This window comes from Pongo pygmaeus, chromosome 19 (assembly GCF_028885625.2).
Source record: "Pongo pygmaeus isolate AG05252 chromosome 19, NHGRI_mPonPyg2-v2.0_pri, whole genome shotgun sequence".
Classification (NCBI taxonomy): Eukaryota; Metazoa; Chordata; class Mammalia; order Primates; family Hominidae; genus Pongo; species Pongo pygmaeus.
In genome coordinates, this window is record NC_072392.2 from 101,176,234 (window position 1) to 101,200,236 (window position 24,003).

Below are 24,003 nucleotides of genomic sequence, written 5' to 3' on the forward strand. Positions count from 1 at the left end.
TGGCCCTGTCTCTTGCAGTTCTCCCGAGGCTGCTGTCCATGACACTGAGTCCAGATCTACACACGAGGCATGGGTCGATTCTCGCCTGCGCGGAAGTTGCCTACGCCTTGTACAAACTTGCAGCCCGAGAGAACAGGTAGGAAGAGCGGGTCTCGAGGAGACACAGGGCTCCGTTCCCGATCCCCTCACCGTATAATTACAGTGCTCTCCAGTTCGAGACTGTCTCATCCCTTCTAATTTGTGTTTATTTGCACCAGTGTCACAGTCGTTAGGCCCCAGGTTGCGTTGATGGAGTGTGTAAGTGGCCCCCTCTCCTGATGGTTGTGCCGGGGGTGGACCACCCACCTCTCTTCAGCGGCGCGGGTGCGGGATGGGCCGGGCGTCTCCCCGCGGCCGCCCTGCCCCTGCTGCCTCCTTGTGCACCTCTTGGTCTCAGAGGTGACAAGTGAGGTCATAACAGCAAAGGTCCTTTTTCCGAGGCGGCGTCGAGCGACTTGCATGTTCGGTATCCTTTCTTCATCACGTTCGATAGTTTAAAATGCCAGAGAATATACACGTTTCTTTTGAATTTTTCAGTTGGCTACGTTTGTACAAATAATAATAAAGCATGAAAAACACGGGGTCACTGGGAAGTTGTGTGCAGGAGGCTGTGAGGCATCGACTGTCTTCTTAAGTTTCTTCCCAGTCGACTCTTCCTCAAGAGTAAACACTCCCGGACTTACCATAGTGACGGCAACCTGCTTCTCCAACTCCAGTTTAAGAAACGTTTTTAAGTTCATGCCCTGTGTTGGAGACAGTTCCCTGGGAATGGGTTGAGAGCAGGGTACGGGCCCACCTCCCACCCAAGCCTGAGGGAGCTCTGGTTGGCCCCGAGCTCAGAGGCACAGTGCAGCTCCTTCAGGGACGCTCGCTCGTGTGGGTGCAGCCGATGCCCACGCAAGACCTGGCCTTTATGGCAATGCTCTGTGGTTGTGGAAAAGGCACATGGGGTGAGGTCTGGGGAGAAGCAGGCGGGAGCTCCCAGGGTCCTCCAATTGGGTCCCACAGGGCCTGTGTCATTCCCCCAGCAGTGAGATGTGACCACACCTGTGAGGTATCTATCAGGGAAGCATGTTTGAGCCTCAGTGCCCGGGCTAGACTGGGGTCTGGCCACGTGGACACCTCCGCCTGGCACGAAACAAAATTCCAGACCCTCAGCAGGAAAGCAGGTGCCAGCGTAAAGCACACGGTTTGTGCAGATTGAGCCAGCGAGGGACCTCATCAGGCAGGGCTTGGTCCAGGCCCCCGGTTGCCAGCCCAGGGCTGATCTCGCCAGGGGCCTTCCCTTGGATGGCAGTGGACATGGGCTCTCGTCTCAGCCTCACCTGGACATGTCTGTTTTCCAAGGTGGCCACATTGGCAGGGGTCACAGCTTTAAGGGGATGCCCTGACATCCTCTTCCTTTGACCAGGCTTCATCTAAAATCATAAATGGGCCGGGCATGGTGGCTCACGCCTGTAATCCCAGCTCTTTAGGAGGCGGAGGTGGGGGGATTGTTAGGACCCAGGAGTTTGGCACCAGCCTGGGCAACATAGTGAAATCCCATCTCTAAAATAAAATAAATAAACAAAACAATGCAATATAAAACAATACAATAGAATACAAAAATAATCGGAGGTATGTCCTGCAGAGGTCTCCGGGACCCACCGGGACCTGAACAAGCTGAGACCTTGCTGAGACCATGCTCCTCTGAGTGTACTCAGGGTTAGGGTCTTGGGGAGTGTGGCCTCAGCTCCTCCCAGTGTACCCAGGGTTAGGGTCTTGGGGAGTGTGGCCTCAGCTCCTCGAGTGTACTCGGGGTTAGGGTCCGGCGGAGTGTACTCGGGGTTAGGGTCTGGCGGAGTGTGACTTCAGCTCTGTGTTTGAACTTCTGCAGGCCCGTCACGGACCATCTGGACGAGCAGGCAGTGCAGGGCCTGAAGCAGATTCACCAGCAGGTTTGTGTGCAGCCTCTGGGTGTGCCCCTCAGGAGGCATCACAGGGCCTGCCCCCTTAGGGCCTCCCACCCTCCCCAGGCAGGGTCTGCAGTCCTGGTGGCCACTGTGCACCATCAGTCCTGGGCTCAGTGGGGGACCTGGGGTGTGATCGCTCTGGGAACAGGCTCTCCGCTGGCGTCATGCTTGTGAACAGCCACCTTGGGGGGTTGCCCTGGGAGGGGAAGAGACTCCTAGGAAATGAGTGCAGGCTTTCTGTGCACGTAGCCAGCATGTCCTCGGGGGGTTGCCCTGGGAGGGAAGAGACTCCTAGGAAATGAGTGCAGGCTTTCTGTGCACGTAGCCAGCATGTCCTCGGGGGGTTGCCCTGGGAGGGAAGAGACTCCTAGGAAATGAGTGCAGGCTTCCTGTGCACGTAGCCAGCATGTCCTCGGTCTCCGAGGGAGGCTTATGAAGCCAGTGCAGTGGGTGGAGGTTTCGGCTACAGCTGGAGTGCGGTTTCGCTCCGGTGCGCTCGGCTGTGGTCCCAGGATGGAGCGTGCAGCCAACTCTGGGTGGGGGCATTGGGCCCCGTGCTCTCGTGGAGTTGGGGGCACACAGAATGAGCACAGAAGCCTCTGGTTTCCGGCCGTGCATCTGCAGCTGGGGTCTGATGTCTCCTGAAAGTAAAGCAGAATTTTGTGTGTGCGTCTCTCGGATTTCTCTGGGGAGATGGTCTGTTCATCTTTCTGGGCTTTGAGAGATTCTCAAAGGCTTCTGTGACCCAGAGGTAAAGTGTGAACTGTGGATCTTGGTGTTACAGGAGAATATGAAAACTGTTCACAAGGGATTACATGGTTTACTTGTCTGTTGTTCCAGATAGCTTTGTATTCTTTAAGATTCATCTCTTGGATTCTTATCCTATTTTTGCCATTAACTTGCTTTATGATTTTGGCAAAGCCATTTTGTTTGCTTACATTTTTCACTTTTAATGTGTGTGGCCTCCCCTTCTGACCGAGACAAGCATGGCTGCAGAGTGCAGATGGGGAGGTGGCCCCGGGCAGCAGCCGTGAATGTGGGCTCCCCACTGAGGCTGAGCCATGGCTCCCTTTTTTGGTAAAATATAAGCAGTAATAGAGCCGATCTCCTTGAGTTTTTGTGAGAATTAAAGAATGCATTTTAAAGAATTTAGGAGAATTTTTGGCACAGTGTGAGCATTCAGTAAATTTTAGTTGTAGTGGCCATCACAATGTGGCTTTTAAGCGCTTTTAAAGAAAAAGAAACATCAGCATCCTGTTTGGCACAGTTACTTTTCTGCACAAGAGGCTGCCTGGGTGGGTTCTACATCGGTCCCTGGGGCCAGAACGCAGGTGGCTCCAGCTCCCTACTCTGGCCCTCTCTTCGTCCTCTCTGTGCCTCAGTTTCCCCTTCAAGGGAGCTCTGGGCCTGTCTGGAGGTTAAACAAGGCCATCTTCGTCAGTAGGGGGGCCTCCGTCCTCAGCACCCTAGGCGGCTCTCCTGGCTGGCGTGGCGTCTTCTGCCATTTTCTCTTTGTTCTTGTTTTTGACAGTTGTTAACATATACGTATTATTTTAAAATTTAAATCATTAAATAACTTTCAATTTTTTATTTTCAGCTCTATGATCGTCAGTTATACAGGTGAGCTTTACAAAACCAAAGTTCTTATATCTGTGTCCTAATAAAGAACTGCGCTGTCAGGAGCAGGTGGGGCGGGTGTGTTCGCTGCCCTCGCCGCCTGTGTGTGTTTGGGTTGAGCGGGTGTCACCCGGCCTGCTGTGGGAGGCGCGTGAGGGTCTGACCTGGTCATGTGATTGGGTTGAGCCGGTGTCACCCGGCCTGCTGTGGGAGGCGCGTGAGGGTCTGACCTGGTTGGGTTTTCAGCTCTGCAGGTGTCATCGCGTTTCCTCATTCCCAGGGCTTGCTGATCATAGGCGGGGGTGTGGCCTCCCCAACCCCGAGATCTGGCCGGGCACCTCCCTGAGGGTTTCCCTCTGTGCCTTTGCAGCCCAGGCAGCCTGTCTGCTCTGACAGATCGCTTTGCTTTTTCTAGAATTTGCTACCGAGGGTGTCACACAGTAGGAAGCCTTTGGGTGTGGTTTCTTCCCCTACGCGTCTTTGAGATACCTGTGTCGCTGTGTGTTCCGTGGTGTGCATGTACGGTGGTGTGTTATCCACTCACCAGCCCGGGTTCATCTGGGTTTCCAGCCTTTGGCTATTGTAGGAAAGCTGCTGTGCACATCTAGACATACAAGTCTTGGTACGTTTCACATCTCCTGGCTGACTACCAGGAGCGGCATCGCAGGGTGTGGGGCACATGTGTGACTTCCTCAGCAGCCGAGCCAACTTCTCAGACCCTGCTGCTGCACGTCCCCATCCGCAAGTGACCCCTTGGTGTGGTCGGCTCTGAATGTGGGCCCTCTGGGTGAGTAGAGGCCTCTCGCTGCTGCTGGAGTCTGCCTCTCCCCAGGGCTCCTGGTGCTGAGCCTCTTTCCCTGTGCTGACCAAGCATTCCTGGGTCTGTCGTGAAGTTTTTTGCTCATTAAAAAGTTCAGACGTTTTGCTCATTAAAAATTTTATCATCTGTCTTATTGAGCTGTTAGAACTCTTCATATATTCCAGATGCCAGCTCTTTGTCACACACAGGATCTGCCAGTGCTTTCTCCAGCTCTGTGGTTCACTTTTCTTTTCTCTTAGTGACTTTTTTTTTTTGGAGAAGCAGTCTCACTCTGTCGCCCAGGCTGGAGTGCAATGGCAGCATGTCGGCTCACTGCAAGCTCCACCTCCCAGGTTCAAGCGACTCTCCTGTCTCAGCCTCCCGGGTAGCTGGGACTACAGGTGCCCCCCATCATCATGCCCACCTAATTTTTGTATTTTTAGTAGAGATAGGGTTTCACCATGTTGGCCAGGCTGGTCTCGCACTCCTGACCTGAAGTGATCCGCCCGCCTTGGCCTCCCACGGTGCTGGGATTACAGGCTGAGCCACCGCGCCTGGCCTCCTAGTGGCTTTTTACTGGGACTTGTGTGGGGTAGTGAACCTCGTGCTGTTCTCCTTTACCATCGAGGGGTGAAGCCTTCCTTCCTGCCTGCTAGTCCTTCCAGGCTGCTCCCAAGAGGTCCCTTGGCGCTCCCACGAGTTTCTGGCCACCTCCTCAGTCAGCAGGGTGGGTGGTCCTGTTTGGGCTCTACCCCACACACTGGGCCTGGAGGGCTCCTCCAGGTGCTCCTTGGGGTACTGGAGGACCCCTTGGGCCTCAGTCCTGCACTCTTCACCTCCTGGTGTTGGAGCCAGCATTTCATATATTGTATTCTGTCCAGTTTTCTACTTGCAGGAGGGGACATCCGACCCTGCCAGTCTGTGTGGGCCAGAAACCAGGGTCTCAGGAGTGAATTCCTTGCCCTCCCCAGGGCAGCGTGCCTGCCCTTGTGCACCAGGGTCCCGCTGTCAGCGCCAGGGCTGGGGCAGGTGTCCCAGATGGGCAGAGCAGCCCGGAGCCCCGCCTGGCTTTGCTCATGGTAGAACCGCAGTGCGCTGCTTCTCTAGGCTGGATAGGGGGCTCTTTCTGGCATCTGAGGTTAGTTTTTGTAAAGTAAGAGCTGAGTGCTGCTTGGAATTAGTTCTGTGATGGGATACCAGTCAGGACTAGAATGTCCAGTAAAAATTAAAAATCAGCATCACCCCCCGCTAGGGTGGGAGACCTCTGGAAGATGGCTGTACCACGTTTTTTCCTTTCTTTTCATAAAAGGTAGCTCATGCTCAGTAACACATTCAACTAGTTCTCATTTTAATGCTTTTTGGAGCCTGAGGTTACATTGGCAAGCATATTTCATGGTGTTTTATATGTCAAGAGGTTCTTCTAATTCTGATGTTTTCATTCCTTTTCAGGGGTCTGGGAGGACAGCTCATGAGACAAGCAGGTAGGTCTGAAGGCTGAAGGCTGCAGCCCTTTACCGCAGCCATCGATGAGGGAGGTGTGCTCGTGGTGTGCAGGGCGGCCCATTAGCCCGCCAGGGCGCAGGGCTGGGTGTGTTTCTTCTGTGGAGGCAGCATCTGTGATGTGCTTGGTTTGCCCAGTGGTGCCTACGAGGGAGAGATTGAGAGACTGAGATTGAGAAAGAGAGGAAGTTGTGAGCTGGGAGGGGTTGCACCCAGGAGCCACTGGTTCTGGAAATTTCTCAGGAAGCAGAGGCAGCTGGGGCAGTGGGGCCAGTGCTCGCCTGTGGACCCAGTGGACATTGCAGATCCCTCCGAGCACGGCCCCAGCGTGGACAGAGCAGCCCCGGTCCTGCCCTGGTGGGCTGAGCAGCGCAGGCACCAAGAGCCGTTTTGGGCGAGCATGGGAAGCTCAGGCGGGGGCAAGAGGAAAGCTGAGCAGAGGCGAAGCTCCTTACACACCCAAGTCCAGGCGAACCTCTGCGCCTGATTCCCAAGCCTCTGATACCCCCCGGGGGTTAGCACAGTCGGGCAATGCCTCAGTTTTTCTTTGCTGATTCTTTTTTAGCATGTGAGGAGGGAAGCGTAGAACACATTTTAGACAGTTCCACAGAGTATTAAAGGAAAAGCCTGATTTCATAGACATTCCTGATGGCAGCAGCCAACCCCAAGGTCCAGGGAGCTGGATTCTCCGACAGCTCCCGGGGCCCTGCTGTTGAGGACAGCCCATCCCACGCCACCCTCAGCCCCTCGCTGTGGGACTGTGAGTGTGAGTGTGGAGGCTCAGCTGGTGAGGAAGCTTGGAAAAATCGCTGTTGTGTGCAGACTTTTGCTGAGGTCTGCGTGGTCTGAGCAGAGGAGAGCAGGCTGGGATTCGGGGAACCCACGGCCAGATGTCAGGGCTGTACCAGCCTCTTGTGCTGTCTGTCCACACCTCCCAGTCCTGACCTGATGGGGACCTGCCCGAGGCCTGCAGCCATCTACCTCCGGCCGGGCCGGCAGGGCTTCTGTACTGAGAGCAGCCAGCTTGCATTTCTGCTGGTGTCAGCTCAGTATTCTCATGAGTCTGATGTACGTCACGGGAAAGTCAATCCTAGAAATGTGAGCCAGTTTCTGTCAGCTGACGTCGGAGGCATGGGACTGCCAGTTCTGCAGGTGGTCCCTGTTGGCTAAGACCGGCGTGTCATGTTTTGGATGTAGACTTGGTCACTGTCCCTCAGATGCCTCCAGAGCACACGGTGCAGGGGTGTCACCTTTCCGACGTACCCATGGGTGCCCAGAGTTGCCTCCTTAGTGGGATCAAGACCATCCCCCACATGTCATGGACAGCTGGTGACCTGTAAGCCATCTAGGAGTTTGGCTTGGGATGGGGTGGGGTGTCGGGTGCTCTCAGAGGGGTTCACTGTCCCCCACTTCCCACCCACGACACGGGTCGTGCCCTGGAGATGGCAGTTGGAGGCAGTCCTATGACCTTCACACGACCTTCACGTGCTCCCCGTGTGCTGTGGGGTCTGCTTTTAGGGTTGCTCTTGGTGTTTGTGCAGTAAGTCTACACAGGAGCCACTGCCCACCAAGGCGTTCCGAATCCCTTTGGCCAACGACAGAGTTAAAGGTGTTCCGAGTCCCCGTGGCTGGCGGTGACAGAGTTGAAGGCGTTCTGAGTCCCTGTGGCCGGCGGTGACGGAGTTGAAGGGATTCCGAGTTCCCGTGGCCGGTGACAGAGTTGAAGGCGTTCTGAGTCCCCGTGGCCGGTGGTGACGGAGTTGAAGGGATTCCGAGTTCCCGTGGCCGGTGACAGAGTTGAAGGCGTTCTGAGTCCCCGTGGCTGGCGGTGACGGAGTTGAAGGGATTCCGAGTTCCCGTGGCCGGTGATGGAGTTGAAGGCGTTCCGAATCCCCGTGGCCGGCAGTGACAGAGTTAAAGGCGTTCCGAGTCCCTGTGGCCGGCAGTGACAGAGTTAAAGGCATTCCGAGTCCCTGTGGCCGGTGACGGAGTTGAAGGCGTAATGAGTCCCCGTGGCTGGTGGCAACGGAGTTGAAGGCATTACGAATCCCCGTGGTCGGCAGTGACAGAGTTGAAGGCGTTCCGAGTCCCCGTGGCCAGCGGTGACGGAGTTAAAGGCGTTCCGAGTCCCCGTGGTTGGCAGCAATGGAGTTAAAGGCGTTCCTTGTCCCTGTGGCCGGCGGCGATGGAGTTGAAGGCGTTCCGTGTCCCCGTGGCTGGCAGCGATGGAGTTGAACATGTTCCAAAGCCCTGTGGCTGGCGGCGACGGAGGTGAATGCGTTCTGAGTCCCCAGGATGCCATCTCTGCTGAATTTCCTTTACCCTCCTGCTTCGTGAAGCGGGGCCCATCGGGGAGGTGCTGCTCTGTAATCTGCTTTTCTTCTTGAATGTGTGGTTAGGGCATATGCGTTGATGTCCCCCAGGCTCCAGAGTGACTGCCCCTTTGGGGTCCTGCTGGGCGTTGGCCGCTGTTGGCCGCAGGGCACCGTTGGCCTGTGCACTGCTGCCACCTACCCATGATGGGCAGAACTGTCACGAGCCCAGGAGGAAACCATGGAAAAACCGCAGGTCCTGGAGCCTCCGTGTGGTTGTCGTGGGCAGCTTTCCACGCGACGTGCCCGCCCTGGGCGTGAGGCTGCATTTGCACTTAGCGGGGAGAGGGGGAGTGTTGTGGGTTCTAGTTGGGCTTTTTGATGGTGATATTTGGGAAGACTTGAGACAAAGTAGCCACCCTGTCCTGTCCGTTCCTCGCCCACCACACCCACTGCTCCCCGCTGGCTGCACTGCAGGCCGCACAAGTAACCGTGGAACATAAGCACGGATGTGCTTCGTCCGGGTTTTAAAAAGGCGCCCTTACCGCGGTTTCAGTGTTTGGCGTCTTTGCGCCATCCGGGTTCTCGGTGCTCTGCTCTGAAGGATGGCGGTGGGCTGTGGTCTGTTGTTGGGGGTGCTGGGTGCAGGGTGGTTTCTGTCTGCCTCTCTCTACCCGCAACTCCAGCTTTCCCACCCCGCCCTCTGCTCTGGGGCACGTGTGCTGTTGGGGTGCATCCCTCAGGGTTCACGGCAGGGTGTGGATTGCTGGGAGGCATCGTGGAGAAGGGCATCTTTATGGGAGGCATCCCTGCTCTGGGCCCCCTGCCGGCCTCCAGCTGTGTCTGCACCATGAGTGTGTTTGCTGGAGTGCCGTGTTTGTACTCCCTCACACCGCTAAGTGTAAACGCGGCACTCCTGCACATGTGGCCTCGCACCGTGGCGGGCATGTCCCGTGGAAAGCTGCCCATGCTGCCCACGCCCTCCCTGGGGGCCCCTTCGCTGCCTGCACTCCCCAGCCGTGACCACAGCTCCCGGTGCCGGCCCTCCTTGTGCGGCTCCTTCCCCTCCACAGCCTTTGCTGGCCCCAGGAGACTCTGTGGCCTGCAGGCTCTGAAGCCGGCTGTGTCCCTGGTGACCCTGACTGAGCCTTGGTGTCAACTCAGGGTTTTTTCTCCTCCTCGTTCATTTTTACACTTCGTAGGAAATTATTTTCCCTTTCAGCTTTCAAGTAGGAATAGTGCAGAAGGTGAAATGGTTCTGCATAGCGTCTGTGGTCTCGGCCCCGCATCTCCCAGTCCCACATTTTTATTTTCCAAAGGCAACCCTTTCAGTTTTTTAGCTATCTGTTTTCCTTGCTTCTGTATTTCTGAGTTCTGTATGTACACAGCTGTTTCCTGATATCCTTAGTTTTAGATGTGTTCTTTCAAGTGAGACAAGACTCCAAGCTCTTGTCGGGGTGAGAAATCCGTGGGTTCATGGGCTGCATGTGGGAGACAGGGAGGGGCTGCTGGTCACTTTCTCACCCAGGCCAGATGATGGCGCCCTTACCCCCAAGGACGCCGGCACGTTGGTGACATGCCGCCTGCAGGAGCATCAGGTGCGCCCTAGTCGCAGGTACCCCGGAGGTGTCGAACCACAGATTTCTTCTGGCACGTTGGTGACGCGCCGCCCGCAGGAGCATCAGGTGCGCCCCGGTCGCAGGTACCCCGGAGGTGTCGAACCACAGATTTCTTCTGGCACGTTGGTGACGCGCCGCCCGCAGGAGCATCAGGTGCGCCCCGGTCGCAGGTACCCCGGAGGTGTCGAACCACAGATTTCTTCCGGTGCGTCAGTGACATGGCGCCTGTAGGAGCATCAAGTGCGCCCCGGCCGCAGGTACCCCAGAGGTGTTGAACCGCAGATTTCTTCAGAAGTTTTTTGCACATTTTGTGGGAAAAGTGGCTCAACCCTTGGGAGTTGTCCGAGTCCCCATATCAAAGAAATGTCGTACAGGTTGGCCTTTGTCATGAATATTCACGAGAGGAGATGAACATCCTGGGTGTCCTCAGCGTGGTCCGAACTGAGCTGCTTCCCCCGGTGCCAGGAAGACGAGCGTCCCCTCGTCTCCATCTTAGTCTCAGTGGCTCTTGCATTTCATGCTTTAGAATCAAAGGAAAGAAACAGGAGCTCTGTTTAGTAAAGCAGAGATGAAGGAGGGGTTCGTCAGTCAGGGTGGGCTGCGTTTTGCTCTTGAAACAATCCCCAAGTTTCAGTGTCTTAAAACCACAGGTGTTTTTTTATCCTGCTCACATGTGGGTCACCGAGGGCAGGAGCTGGGAGGAGGAGGGTCATCTGGCTCACAGCCTGGCACCAGAGGCGTCACGAGAATCAGGAAAAGTTCTCTCCTCTCATGCCGAAGACGGGAGGGAAACCAGAGGCATTGGTGGGCCTTGAGTCAGCCACAGGTGTGTGGAGGATCGTGACTTAGCAAGCCGGGGACACGCTGTTAATGGACTTCCTGCTGTGGGGGTGAGGGCTCCGTGCTCCATCCCTGATGTCCTGAACACACCTGCCACCTCCCCTGTCCCCTCAGCAGAGACATGGCCGGTGCTGTCGTGCCTTTCGCTTTTACCTGTATCTTAAATCACACAGGACGTTATGTTGTTTTACGTAGTCAGAGTTCATTCGGATTTACCCGTACAGATACCCTGTTCTCTTTCTTGTTCCGTGGGAATTCACTGGGATTTACCCACACAGCCACCTGCTGCTTCTCCTCCTTGTTCTGTCCTGCATTTCTCACCTTCTAAGAGGACCATTTTCTCTTTGCCTGGAGAACACTCTAGTGCTTTCCATAGTGTGTGTCTGCTGGTGGCACCCTCTTGTTTGTTTATCCCAAAATGGCTTTTTCCAAAATTTTTTTTTTTTTGAGACGGAGTTTCATTCGCTCTTGTTGCCCAGGCTGGAGTCACAGTGGTGCGATCTCAGCTCACTGCAACTTCCATCTCCCAGGTTCAAGCGTTTCTCCTGCCTCAGCCTCCCGAGTAGCTGGGATTACAGGCATGCGCCACCATGCCAGACTAATTTTTGTATTTTTAGTAGAGACGGGGTTTCACCATGTGGGCCAGGCTGGTCTTGAACTCCTGACCTCAGGTGATCAACCTGCCTCGGCCTCCCAAAGGTGCTGTTTTTTTTTTTTTTTCCCACTTTGATTCTTAAAGGTTATTTTTGCTAAGAATGAAACTTCAGTTTGCATTTATTCATTCGTTTGTGTTTGGGCACTTTAAAGATAATAGTCTCTTGTCTTCTGGAGAGGTTAGCTGCCAGTCTACTTATTACTTTATTGGAAACAGTCTTTTAAGTTTCTCTGGCTTCTTTCGAGATTTTATCTTTATTTGGTTTTCAGTACTTTTACTGTGATATTCCTAGAACAAGTTCCCTTTGTGTTTATCTGACTTGGGGCTCTAGGGTTCATACTTGTTTCATAATCTGTATTTTCTGTCAATGTTTTGTTCACTTTAGAAAAATTCCTAGCCATGATCTCTTTGAACATTGCTAACTGGCCTCTCCTCTCCTTTTGGGACTCTTATTACCCACGTCTCGTCTGGATCACCGCACTTAATTCTTTACGCCTCTTACACTCTCTCTTCTGGTTTTGTCTGATTCAGTTTGGACATTTTTTTTCCTTTTCTTTTTCTTTTTTTTTTTTTTTGAGTTGGAGTCTTGCTCTGTCACCAGGCTGGAGTGCAGTGGCACAATCTCAGCTCACTGCAACCTCCGCCTCCCGGGATTAAGCAATTTTCCTGCCTCGGCCTCCTGGGTAGTTGGGACTACAGGCATGCGCCACCACACCTGGCTAATTTTTGTATTTTTTGTAGAGATGGGGTTTCACCACGTTGGCCAGGCTGGTCTCGATCTCTTGACCTTGTGATCTGCTCACCTCGGCCTCCCAAAGTGCTGGGATTACAGGAACATTTTCTTTGATTTAAATTTCATTGTCACAAATTCTTTCAGGTGTGCCTTATCTGCCGTTAAACGCATCCTTGAATTTTTTTTATTTTTCAGAACTTATTTTTTATAGTTTTCATATTCTTCTTAGTTTTCATTTTTTTCACATCCTGGAACATACTAAGCATGGTTTAAAATCTTTGTTTAATGTCATCATCTGGAGCCTTTGTGGCTCTGTTTCTGAAGGACGGCATATCATACATGAAAAGCATCTCCACCAAGCTACAGGAACAAAACATTACAGAAATGCTTTGAGGCCTGGAATGTTCTCCTGTCCCAGAGAGACTTGACATTGGCTCTTGACGGGAGGCGGGTGCTTGCTGCTGGGGTCACCTCCGTCGGGTTTCGGGACGTGAGAGGGGTCAGTGCTGGGCTGGCCCACGTTTTACACCTATTTCTAGGTGTGGTCCTCTGGGTTCAGAACCTGTGGTGAGGGCTTGGTCGTCCTGGACTCCCGTTCTCCCGCTAGCTGGAGATGCTCCTGGATGCACTGTTGGGGGTTTCTGGTTCTTGTGGCGCCCCCTGGAGTCAGCCGTGAGCCGGGGAGAGTTGGCCCCGCTGCTCCGTCCCCCTCAGGTCTTCGTGAGCTCTCTGGTGACTGCAGGCGTTTCCTGTGTGTTTTCATTTTGTCTGGCTTTTAAAAATGTCTTAGTGGAGGGTTGGTCTGCGTTATCTAGTCTGTTAGTTTTTTAAAAATATTCTTCATTTTGAAATAATTATAGACTTCCAGGAAGTTATGAGATGAGTCGTAGAGCCTGGCTGTGCTTCCCACGCTTCCTCCGCGGTGACTCCGGGTGCGGCAGCGTTGGAGCCGGGACTGCGCTGTTGAGGCCCTGCCCCTAACTGGACTGCAGGCCCGTGTGGTTTCGCGGCTTCACGTGTGTGTGGAGTGTCCATGTGTGTCTGGTTTCGTGCAGATTGATGCCCTGTGTAGATTTCTGTAACTAACTCCACACTCAATCAGAAACCTGCGTCCTTCCCACAGAGACAGCCCCTGCCCTTTGCATTCTCACCCTGCCCCCCTGCCGCCAGTCTGTCCCTTCTAGAATATGCCATGATCGACTCGTACAGTCGTGGCATTTTGAGGTGGGCATTTTCTGTGAGCGTGGTGCCCTGAGACCCCATCCAGCTGTCCATGTGTTCACAGTTTGTGCCTTCCTAGCCCACGGTTGGGTTTTACCAGAGTGTGTTCAACCATCACTCAGTAAAGTACACTGGGGCTATTTCTGACTGTTGCTGTTGTGAACAAGGTTGCCAGGAATATTCCTGTGTGAGATGTGGGTACAAACCTTTTCATGTCTACCACTAAGTCCCGTTTCGTGAGAGGCCGACGCCCCGCTTCATTCCCCCGCTGAGCCCCGCGTGCCGTTTCGTGAGAGGCTGAGGCACCGCTTCATTCCCCCGCTGAGCCCCGCGTGCCGTTTTTAACTTGATTATAAAATACATTTAAAGTTCACATGCAGGTGCATCTCCAAGAAAATTGTTTTAAAAACTAGTTAAGACTTTCATTTCCCAGTCCTTAAAACACATCAGAGCAGTACTCTGTTCAGAGCTGAAAGGATTCGCACTGTGACAAAGGCGTGTCTGGTTTTGGTGAAAAGGGGAACGCATTGAGTGAGCGATGATGTTACAGGTGCCCACGTGGAAGAAGGTAAAATCGTATCTAAAACTAAACGTGAGAGTAACTAAAAACTTACGCATAAAAACTACCATCATAAAAATCCTTGAAGAAATTTTAGGAGACATTGTAGGACAATGTCAGTCTCTGAAGAAAACTTCCTGGTTTAGAAATTTTCAAATCTGCACAGAAGTAAAGAGAAGTAGTTTACGGGGCCCAGAGTCTCGCCTGGCGTCCCTGAGCACAGACCCTTGTTTCGTCTTCCCAGTGCTTCCTTTCTCCTCCCCTCCCCCGAGTTTAAAGCAGACCCTGAATGTCAGGTCCCAGCAGCCCCTCGCTAGGTTTTTCTAACTGGTGGTAAGAACTGGTTTTCTGGGGTTTTTTGTTTCTTTTTGTTTCCCCCCTCTTGGCATGTAATCCCCAGCTAACAGATTTTATAATAATAATTCCACAAAGTAGAAACAAAAGGAAATAATTATGTTGGGCCTTATATTGAAGAATAGACCATGTATAAGTTGGTAGGGAAAACAGAGATTGAGAATAAACGTCTGTTCTACAGTCGAAAAGGTAAAAAGTTAATTAGTGTACAAGGACTAAATTGTAAAATTGCCTGTGACGAGGTAAAGGATCCAGTATGAAATGGGGCAGAGCAGACGTGTGGGCATTTCGTGCAGGAGAGGAGCAGACTCACGTGGCCGCGGACGGTGAGGGTGCCGGCCTCACCTCGGAGGCAAGGAAGTACCAGGTTACTTCACGTCGAGAGGACCGTTTTCCTCTTTCCAGTCGGCTGCGGTTGGCACTGAAGAATCTTGGTGCTGACAGACACAGAGCAGGGTCTCTCGTGGAACAGGAGTTGTCCGGTCTGTTGAGTTTGCTGAGTGGCAGTGCCTGTGATGATGGGAAGTGTGTGTGGTCCCTGTCCTGTGCGCAGGGATGCCGAGTGGACCGACGGCCTCCGCATCTGTAGCACGGTCAGGCCTCCTTGTTCACGGTGACAAAAAATGGAAGGAGAGTTTAGTCCCTCAGGAGAAATAGCAAATACCATGAAAAAAAGCGTGCAGGAGACGTCTGCGAGTGGGTTCCGTTGTTAGGTAGAAACGGTGGGAGCCAGAGCAGTGTGTGGCCGTGGGAGCTGCTGGTTCTGTTCAGTCGTCTGTGTCTCGTGCGTCCCGGCCCCTCGTGGCTGGTCGGGGTCGCGTTTCTGGTCATGGAGAGCGTGAGTGACGAGCTATGTGGGGAAGTGACAGGCATGGCCTGCAGTCTGGAGCAGTGCAGATGATGGCTGGCTGTCGCTTGGGTCCTGAGTGACAGGTCCAGGAGCAAAAGCCGCTACGCTTCCCGTACAGCCTGTCACAGGGACGTCTGCAGCTCCCTGACAGGCTGGCCCGGCTTCTCCGAAGTGCACGTGGGCTCACACGTGGGCCTTTTGCCACGTGGCTGGGTCTGCAGCACTTTCTTCCAGCTGCTCAGCGGAGGAGGCGTCTCGGGCTTCTCGTGGTGGTTCTGAAATGGTTCTGGGATGTTTCCGGCCCTGGCAGCAGGGTAGATTGGGCGGGCGGGGGCAGGAGCTGGCCGCACACAACTCAGAACGCGGCAGGGGCAAGGCGCTGTGGCAGGCGCTTTTGGAAAAGTAACATTGCGTCTATCCTTTTATTTTTTCCAGTGTGCGTTTTAATAGAAAAGTTGTCACTTTCCAAAATGCCCTTTAGAGGTGACATCGTAATTGGTAAGTGCTTTTGTTTTTAATAATAGCATTTTCTTCCAGAATGACTTCAGATTATAAAGGTAAAAATGAACCTGTTAGGATGGGGGCGATAAAGGATTATAGCTTAAAGGTTCACGATATTAATCGGATACATTGCCTTGAAGTTGCTACAAGAACCTGCTTAAATAATGGGTACCTACCACCCTCTCTCCCCCCACACAGGAGGGCCCTTCCCCGCCATCATCTCAGTACCCCCCATCTCCTCGCTGCCATGCCCGGGGCCCGGCACTCTGGGTCAGTTCTTCTCCCAGGCAGACAGTTGGGAGCTGCAGCCACCCAGGCCCTCATGGACCAGGAGCGTGCTGGCCGCCGACACCACGGACCCCGTGGGCAGAGGCGGCTCCAGTCCCTCAGCAGCCCCCAGCACTGGGCTGCCAGAGCACAGTGAAGGGAGCCCCCAGGGCTGTGATGTCCCGGGGCTGTCTCAGCAGCCTCAGAAGTTAGGACTTTTGTTTTTTGTTAATTGAATAGCCTTCACATTTGTTGCTTGTGCAGGATCTAATTGAGTTAAAGATTTGGGTTTATATTGGTGGGAGCCGGGGGAGACCATTTGAAGGAAAAGATTTAGGGGTAACAAAAGAATAAAAGTTTCCCAAAATGTGATGTATAAAAGTTGACAGAATGCTGATATTTCCCTCAATAAGAGTTTAACAATTTAACAGCCATGAGAGGGCCTTTTCCCTTCAAATGGAAGGGGCCTTAGACTTACCACAACGTGGAGAATGTTCACTTTTGCTTTTCCACAGGTTCCTCTCAAAGGTTACCGTTGACTTTAAGATTGGTATTAATAGAAGCCGTTTTTGCTGTTGTTTTTGATTTCATGGTGTTTTTAATTGCCGGGGTACGCTAACTTGTTTCTTTGACAGATGGTTGGCAGTGGCTGATAAATGACACTTTGAGACATCTCCATCTCATCTCAAGTCACTCCCGACAGCAGATCAAGGTACGGTGAGCACGGGCGTTCCCGGCGCGGCGCTGTGGCGGTATTAGTGTGTTAGTTACGGATGGTGTTTGTGTTGGCGACTGTGCATCATGAGGCTGTTCCTGCGCTAGCCTGATAACTGACAAATGGGGGCATTCTATTTGGAATCCCAGATGGTAGTGTCTACATGGTTTATAACCAGAAAGTCCGATACAGCCATTGGAATCAGAATGTTTAATTTTTTATTGTTTCTGGCTGTTTTAATTATAGTCACCTTTGAAACACTTTTTCTGCATCGATAGTAACTGTGCTCTGTTGAGTTCCGTGTCCTGTAGGATCCGAGGTTTGGAAACTCCCTTTATGATGCTCTTATGCAGATGAGAAAACAGCACCCCAGGACCTCTGCTCGCACACATTGACCTGGTCATGTTGTGTGGGTGCCAGTGTGTGTGTGTGTGTGTGTGTCCCCAGCCACCTGCCCTCCCCTTCCGTCCTGGGGGATACAGGTGGACTTTGGACTCACAGAGCTGTAACGCTGATCTCATTGCATAGATAAGAAACCATGGGCCCGGCGCAGTGGCGGGTGGATCACTCGAGGTCAGGAGTTCGAGGCCAGCCTGGCCAACATGGGGAAACCCCATCTCTACTAAAAATACAAAAATTAGCGGGGTGAGGTAGCACGCGCCTGTAATCCCAGCTATTCAAGAGGCTGAGGCAGGAGAATTGCTTGAACTTGGGAGGCGAAGGTTGCAGTGAGCCAAGATCACGCCATTGCACTCCAGCCTGGGTGACAACAGCAAGACCCTGTCTCAAAAAAAAAAAAAAAAAAAGAAACCATGGTTACCAACGTTGACTAGGTTTTGATATTAAGGATGAAGAACGGAAGTACATTTAGGTGTCTTGTAATTCTCTGACTTCCTCCATGCTTAGCATTTCTTTTTCCTTAGCATCTTCAATTTCCTTATTTTTTTTTCCTTAAGGAACTTGAACATTCTGTAGGATCCAAGTACGGTTCTACTAATTGAATTTGAATGCATCGTGATCAGTGCCTCAAAATTTTCTTTCAAAAGTCCCTGACTAATTCACGCCGGCCATGATGCTGGTACACTTTGCCCCTGGGATTGGCACAGATGGTGACTCGTGGAATGCAGCACCCTGTGGACGACACACCTCCTCTGCTCATGGCCCCCGCCCGCCCCGCCCCCAGTGCCTCTCCAAGGCTGCTCTGTTGGCCTTGGCTCCTGGGCTTTGGGGGAGCAGTGGAAAGAACACGTGGGTTCGGTGTTTGCCACTTGCTGGCTGTGTGGTCACGAAAGGCTCCTCCGTAGGTGGCAGAAGTGGGGGTTCGAGGAGACAGTGGCACTGAGCCCCGCACGCGGCGGGACTGGTGACTCTCTGCACGCTCCTGCTCTGTGCAGCAATTGCCGTCCCTCCCACCACAGCTCCTGGTGGCGTTGGGATGGGTTCCCGAGGGTCTCCTGCTGTCCGGCCCCAACTCCTGTTCCCAGTGCGCCCCCGGAGCCCTGTCTCTCTGAATGAGGCTGATGTGGCTTGGCCTGGAGGCCCTGCCCCATTACTCTGGGTGCACAGTGTGTGCCTTTTCCTTCATAACTATTTCTGGGAAAGAAAAATATGCTCCATTTTATTATTGTTCCACATTAGAAGACAGGAAGTGTGGAAGGAATAATCAGGTTATCCATTCAGTTTCTTAGTTGTAGCGGTAGTAAAGTGATGTGTGTATCTGACAGATGATGGTGAGCAGGCATGCTGGAAAGGAGTAGCATGACTTAGGGGTTCTTTTGGTTTGGATCGAAAGTCATCGCTGTGCCCAGACCTCAGGGTGACCCACTGTGTCCCTGGTCAGGGGCTGCTCTGACCTCAGGGCGACCCACTGTGTCCCTGGTCAGGTCCTTCTCGGACCTCAAGGTGACCTTCTGTGTCTTTGGCCGGGTGCTTCTCCAACCTCAGGGTGACCCGCTGGGTCTCTGGTCAGGCAGGGGCTGCTCTGACCTCAGGGCGACCCACCGTGTCCCTGGTCAGGTCCTTCTCTGACCTCAGGGTGAGCTGCTGTGTCCCTGACCGGGTGCTTCTCTGACCTCAGGGCGACCTGCTTTGTCCCTGGTCAGGGGCTGCTCTGACCTCAGGGTGACCACGGTGTCCCTAGTCAGGTGCTTCTCCGACTTCAGAGTGACCTGCTCTGTCCCTGGCCGGGGGCTTCTCCGAGCAGAGCTGCTGTGTGCTCACCATGCTGCCTTTGTTTTAGGATGCAGCAGTCTCGGCCCTGGCTGCTCTATGCAGTGAATATTACGTGAAGGAGCCGGGGGAGGCAGATCCCGCAATTCAGGGTGAGTGGGGGGCCCTTTCCTTGAAGACTCCAGGGGCTTCCAGGAGGAAGCTGCTGGGGAGTGTCTGGGCACGGAGGAGGCCTCAGTTGTGCAGTGGAGCAGAGCTACCACGATCATGGCTGGAGTGGGACTGTTGGGGTCTCAGGTTCCCAGCCGAGGACCTGTGGGCAGGTCCTGCCGCTGCCCAGGATGTTGCATCACCTCTGAACAGGTGGCTCTGCAGGGACGCGTCTCTGTTGACGGCACCCTGGCAGCTGGTCCTGGAGCACAGCGTTACTCTTTGAAGCGCAGAATCACGCTTTCAGTTGTGTTTTCTTACATTACATATATATATATTTTTTATTTTTTATTTTATTTTTTTGAGACAGAGTCTTGCTCCATCGCCCAGGCTGGAGTGGTGTGGCGTGATTTGGCTCACTGCAACCTCTGCCTCCCGAGTTCAAGCAATTCTTGTGCCTCAGCCTCCTGAGTAGCTGGGACTACAGGTGCCTGCCACCATACCCGGCTAATTTTTGTAATTTTAGTAGAGACGGGGTTTCACTACATTGGCCAGGCTGGAATTGAACTCCTGACCTCAGGTGATCCACCTGCCTCAGCCTCCCAAAGTTCTGGGATTACAGGTGTGAGCCACTGCACTCGGTCAGTGTTTTTAGAATTTTTGTACGCACCGTGACATTTTTCTGGTGTGTGTTTCACTCGTTAATATATTTTGCTGTTTTTTCCTTCTTTATGAAAGTAGCATGAGGCTGGCTTTATGCCGTGTCCCATGCGTAGCTGCTGTGCCGCCTCACTGTACATCCTGCACCCCTGTGCTGAAGTTCGGGCTTGCTTCTCGCACATCATGTAACTGTTGGAGGGATCTGCTTCATGAATCGTACTTTTTATTTTTAAAGTGTCACATGCACATATGTTGGCCCACAGTGTTCCTTCATGTCATGTGATAGAACATGCATTATTAATCACATCAAAAGTGTGCGAATCACCACTTAAAATTATTATAAGTATATAAAAATCATGCATTAGCTTGGCATGGTGGCACACGCCTGTAATCCCAGCTACTTGGGAGGCTGAGTATGAGTTTGAGGCTGCAGCGAGCTAAGCTTGCACTACTGCACTCCAGCCTGGGTGACAGTATGAGACTCTCTCTTTTTGATTCCTATTTGAGGTAGGCCACTTTGGAAACGTGTCTGCTTTGGGAACCTCAGGCGGCTCCTCCTTTGTTCACTGTGGCTTTGCTCCTGTTTGGGGCACACGTCGGGTGTGGCTGTACACGATGGGCAGCAGAGGGCCTCTCTTCACACTTGTTGCTTCCTTTCAGAGGAGCTGATCACGCAGTACCTGGCTGAGCTTCGGAACCCCGAGGAGATGACTCGCTGTGGCTTCTCGTTGGCCTTGGGCGCCCTTCCAGGCTTCCTTCTGAAAGGCCGGCTCCAGCAGGTGAGGCTGGCCACACGCAGTGGACGGGGCCTTAGGGCGAGGGTGTGGGAGCCTCGTGTGTTGGGGCATGAGGTAGGCCCAGCCGTTAATAAACCCATCAGTGCTTGTAGCTGGGAGGGGGTTCCTGGAAACCGGCACCTGTGGCCAGGAGGAAGGGGGGCAGAGGGCACCCAAGGTCTGTGGCCCCTTAGGGCCCTGGCGAACCCTTTGCTGTCAGAGGACAGACTTCGAAAAGCTGAATTCTGGGAGGGAGGAGACGCTGTTGTTTGTAGAAGCAGCTGCCGAGAGTGAGGAGAACACAGTTGCCTTTGCGGGTTGTGGAGCCGGGTCCTATTTTGGCTGCGGCCGCGCATCCAGGCGGGGGCAGAGGTGGCTCCACATCCTCCCACAGGTCAGCCCCACGCTGGCCTCGGTGACCTGCTCTCTCACGCTTTCCCGTGGTGCTGGTCCCACTGACCAACTTGCCGGGAACTCCTGCTTGTCTCCCCTCCGGCCACCTGGCGTCTGAAGCTGGAATAGGCCCTGGCCACTGTGTTCCCCATGCCCTTCCCTCCCCATGGGATCCAGCCTTGGCACTTCAGGATCTGCAGCTCCAGACGGACTCCTGCCTGTGTGGCAGGTGGGCCTTGCAGCCGCTATGCCATCTAAAACTCGCGTGTGGGGGTTTATCCAGTTGAAACACAGATAAACGTGAAACAGGATCACTTGGAGACGTGACAGATGAGGTTGTTGGGACCCAGCAGCTTCCTTTGTCCCATACCCCAGGTCTCAGCATAGGACAAAAGGGGGGGACCTCAGGTAGGGTGTGGCCAGACCCCCAGTGACGCCCTGGGGTGGGGGCTGGCTGTGAAGAGGCTGGAGGTGACCTCTCCCCGGTGTCCCTCCTGGGTTGTACCGGGGGCTGTGGAGAAGCTGGAGGTGACCTCTCCCCGGGTGTCCCTCCTGGGTTGTACCGGGGGCTGTGGAGAGGCTGGAGGTGACCTCTCCCTGGGTGTCCCTCCTGGGTTGTACCGGGGGCTGTGGAGAAGCTGGAGGTGACCTCTCCCCGGGTGTCCCTCCTGGGTTGTACCGGGGGCTGTGGAGAGGCTGGAGGTGACCTCTCCCCGGTGTCCCTCCTGGGTTGTACCGGGGGCTGTGGAGAGGCTGGAGGTGACCTCTCCCCGGGTGTCCTTCCTGGGTTGTACTGGGGGCCGTGGATGGCCGTGAGGAAGGTGGTGCCAGGAGCTGCCTGTCTCATGGTGCGTGGTCTGTGGCTCCGGGCTGACATTGCCACCTCCCTAAAGAGTGCACTTCGTTATAGCTTATGGTTCTTCTGTGATTCTTTATTGCTTTCCAGGTTCTCACAGGTTTAAGAGCAGTTACCCACACTTCCCCCAAGGACGTAAGCTTTGCTGAGTCCAGGAGAGATGGCTTGAAGGCCATTGCTAGGTGAGTCCCAACGGTTCCTCCCTAAAGTCGTAAGTCTCTGAAAGGCCAGCAGATGAACGCTAAGGGGGATGTTTTTGCTCAGAGGCAGGATTTATGATTCTTCACTTCCTAGGTTTCCTCTCTTCCAGAGGATTGTCAGTCCCAGCTGCTGGAGGCTCTTTCATTCTCCTGCTGTCATAGTCATAGTGAATGTTAAACTTCTTTAGGAACACTGGGCCCCTTCGAGAATTGAGGAATGTGTCCTGGCCCAAGGTTGGCAAAGAGGAGGTGACCCTGCCAGCCAGTGTTTGGAATTATCTCTGCACTCGTTGACAGACACGCACCCGGGGCCACGCCATGTGCCCTCTCCTCCCTGCAGGCACACAAGAGGAGCCGCCCCGCGGGGCCACACACGCCCCCTTCTCTCCTCCTATGCCAGCATCCGTCCCCGCTAGTCAGGGTGGGAAGTGGGAGGGATCAGCCGCAGGGGGCGTCCCCATCCACCTTTCAACCGGAGAGACGGCAGAGCGTGACCTCGGGGAAGCACGTCCCACGTTCCGTACGTGTGGAAGGAGCTCTGGATTTCTGATCTACCAGAGGGTCCTGGACTGTTCTGAGCGTGTCTCAGGATCAGAAACACATATCAGACCTCTGTGATGTGGAAGACGAGGCTCACAGATGTTTGTTCATTAGCTCACACATTTTAAATTTCAGGATTTGCCAGACTGTCGGTGTGAAAGCAGGAGCCCCGGACGAAGCTGTGTGCAGAGAGAACGTTTCCCAGATTTACTGTGCGCTGCTGAGCTGCATGGACGACTACACCACGGACAGCAGAGGGGATGTGGGTGCCTGGTACGTACGTAGCAGTGGGTGAGCTCTTCTTCTGAGAAGCCCGTCTATTCCATGGAAGCTCGGAGGCCCCGGGCTTTTCTGCAGGGAGAAATCTTTGTAGATTTGTGCCATGTTTTGCGTTTTAAAGGCTCTGGGGAAGATGAACTGTTCTGTGCTCCCGGGTGAGCCTGCGTGGCAGGGCTTTGCAGGTGCTTGTCCAGCCCGTCCTCAGGTGTTGGGCCTGTGTCGTCCTTGTTGACAGGGTGTGAGGGAGGACGTGTCTTCAATGAAATGCTGCCCGCTGCTTACATTGGGTTTTGCCAACATTTCTTGCTGAAGTGGGATTGATAATCCCTGAAACTCCTGTGTGTGTAGGATGCGTTGGGGCCCTGGTGTGTGTGGCTGTGGGTCTCCCTTCCCTGCACACGTTCCTGTAGTGCACAGGGAACCTCCAAAACGCCTGTGTGTGTAGGATGCCTCGGGGCCCCGGTTTGTGTGGCTGTGGGTTTCCCTTCTCTGCACACGTTGCTGTAGGGCACAGGAACCTCCAAAACTCCTGTGTGTGTAGGATGCCTCAGGGCCCCGGTGTGTGTGGCTGTGGGTCACTCCCTGCACGCGTTCCTGTAGCGCACAGGGAACCTCTGCAGGCCCCGTGACTTTTCTCCATGGCAGCGTGCCTGGGCTCTGTGTGGGGTTAGTCACGGGTGTCGAATTCACACAGGCTGCCGGCGTGGTTGGCAGAACCAGGGTTGGAAGCCCCCTCTCAAGCTGGGTGTCTCTGCCTCTCCTTGTCCCATCAGGGTCCGCAAGGCTGCCATGACCAGTCTGATGGATCTGACACTTCTGCTGGCTCGGAGCCAGCCTGAGCTGATTGAGGCCCATATGTGAGTGTCGCATCGCAGCTCTTCTGCATCCTAGAGGGCAGCCCCGAGCTTGGGGAGGCTGGCGGGGCGGGCGGTCCTGGTGCTCAGTGGCATTTGCACTGCTGGGCACACATCCTCCTCCCAGAAAGCCTCTCTGGTCCCTGACCCTAGGTTTGTGCAGGCCCCTCCTCCTGTCCCCGTAGCCGTGGCTTGAGCTGGGGCCCCTCCTCCTCTGCCCAGTGCCCCCAGGACAAGGCTCTGCTCCCCAGCCTGGGCCTCCAACAGTGCTCTGGCCAGTTTGATGACAACCAGCTTCCTGGGGTAGGGCCGGGCAGGAGGTGGGGACTTCTCAGCTTAGGGCCCTGAACCTGGGGGTCTGCTCCTGCCAGGACCAGCTGAGCCATCACTCAGTTCCCTGCACTTGAGGCTGCCATTGGGGCCTGCCCTTGTTGTGCGTCTCTGTCGGGGGCACTGGGTTGTAGGTACCCCCAGGCCCTGCCCTTTCTGTCGGTCTCTCTGTCGGGGGCACTCAGTCATGGGGGTCCAGGCCCTGCCCTTGCTGTCGGTCTCTCTGTTGGGGGCACTGAGTCATGGGGGTCCAGGCCCTGCCC

General features: G+C 54.2%; 1 protein-coding gene across 16 annotated transcripts in view; it reads left to right on the plus strand.

Annotated features, from left to right (window-relative positions):
• The window catches only part of TBCD (tubulin folding cofactor D), a 190,770-nt gene that overhangs the window by 153,454 nt on the left and 13,313 nt on the right, over window positions 1-24,003 (plus strand). For all 16 annotated transcript variants that reach the window (XM_054456073.2, XM_054456076.2, XM_063655868.1 and 13 more), the window contains 11 exons: window positions 19-136; window positions 1,916-1,976; window positions 3,589-3,611; window positions 5,857-5,888; window positions 15,486-15,548; window positions 16,454-16,530; window positions 18,773-18,854; window positions 20,173-20,291; window positions 21,628-21,719; window positions 22,413-22,550; window positions 23,330-23,413. In XM_054456073.2, the coding sequence (XP_054312048.1) occupies window positions 19-136; window positions 1,916-1,976; window positions 3,589-3,611; window positions 5,857-5,888; window positions 15,486-15,548; window positions 16,454-16,530; window positions 18,773-18,854; window positions 20,173-20,291; window positions 21,628-21,719; window positions 22,413-22,550; window positions 23,330-23,413 (889 nt within the window). The remainder of the gene's footprint in view (window positions 1-18; window positions 137-1,915; window positions 1,977-3,588; window positions 3,612-5,856; window positions 5,889-15,485; window positions 15,549-16,453; window positions 16,531-18,772; window positions 18,855-20,172; window positions 20,292-21,627; window positions 21,720-22,412; window positions 22,551-23,329; window positions 23,414-24,003) is intronic.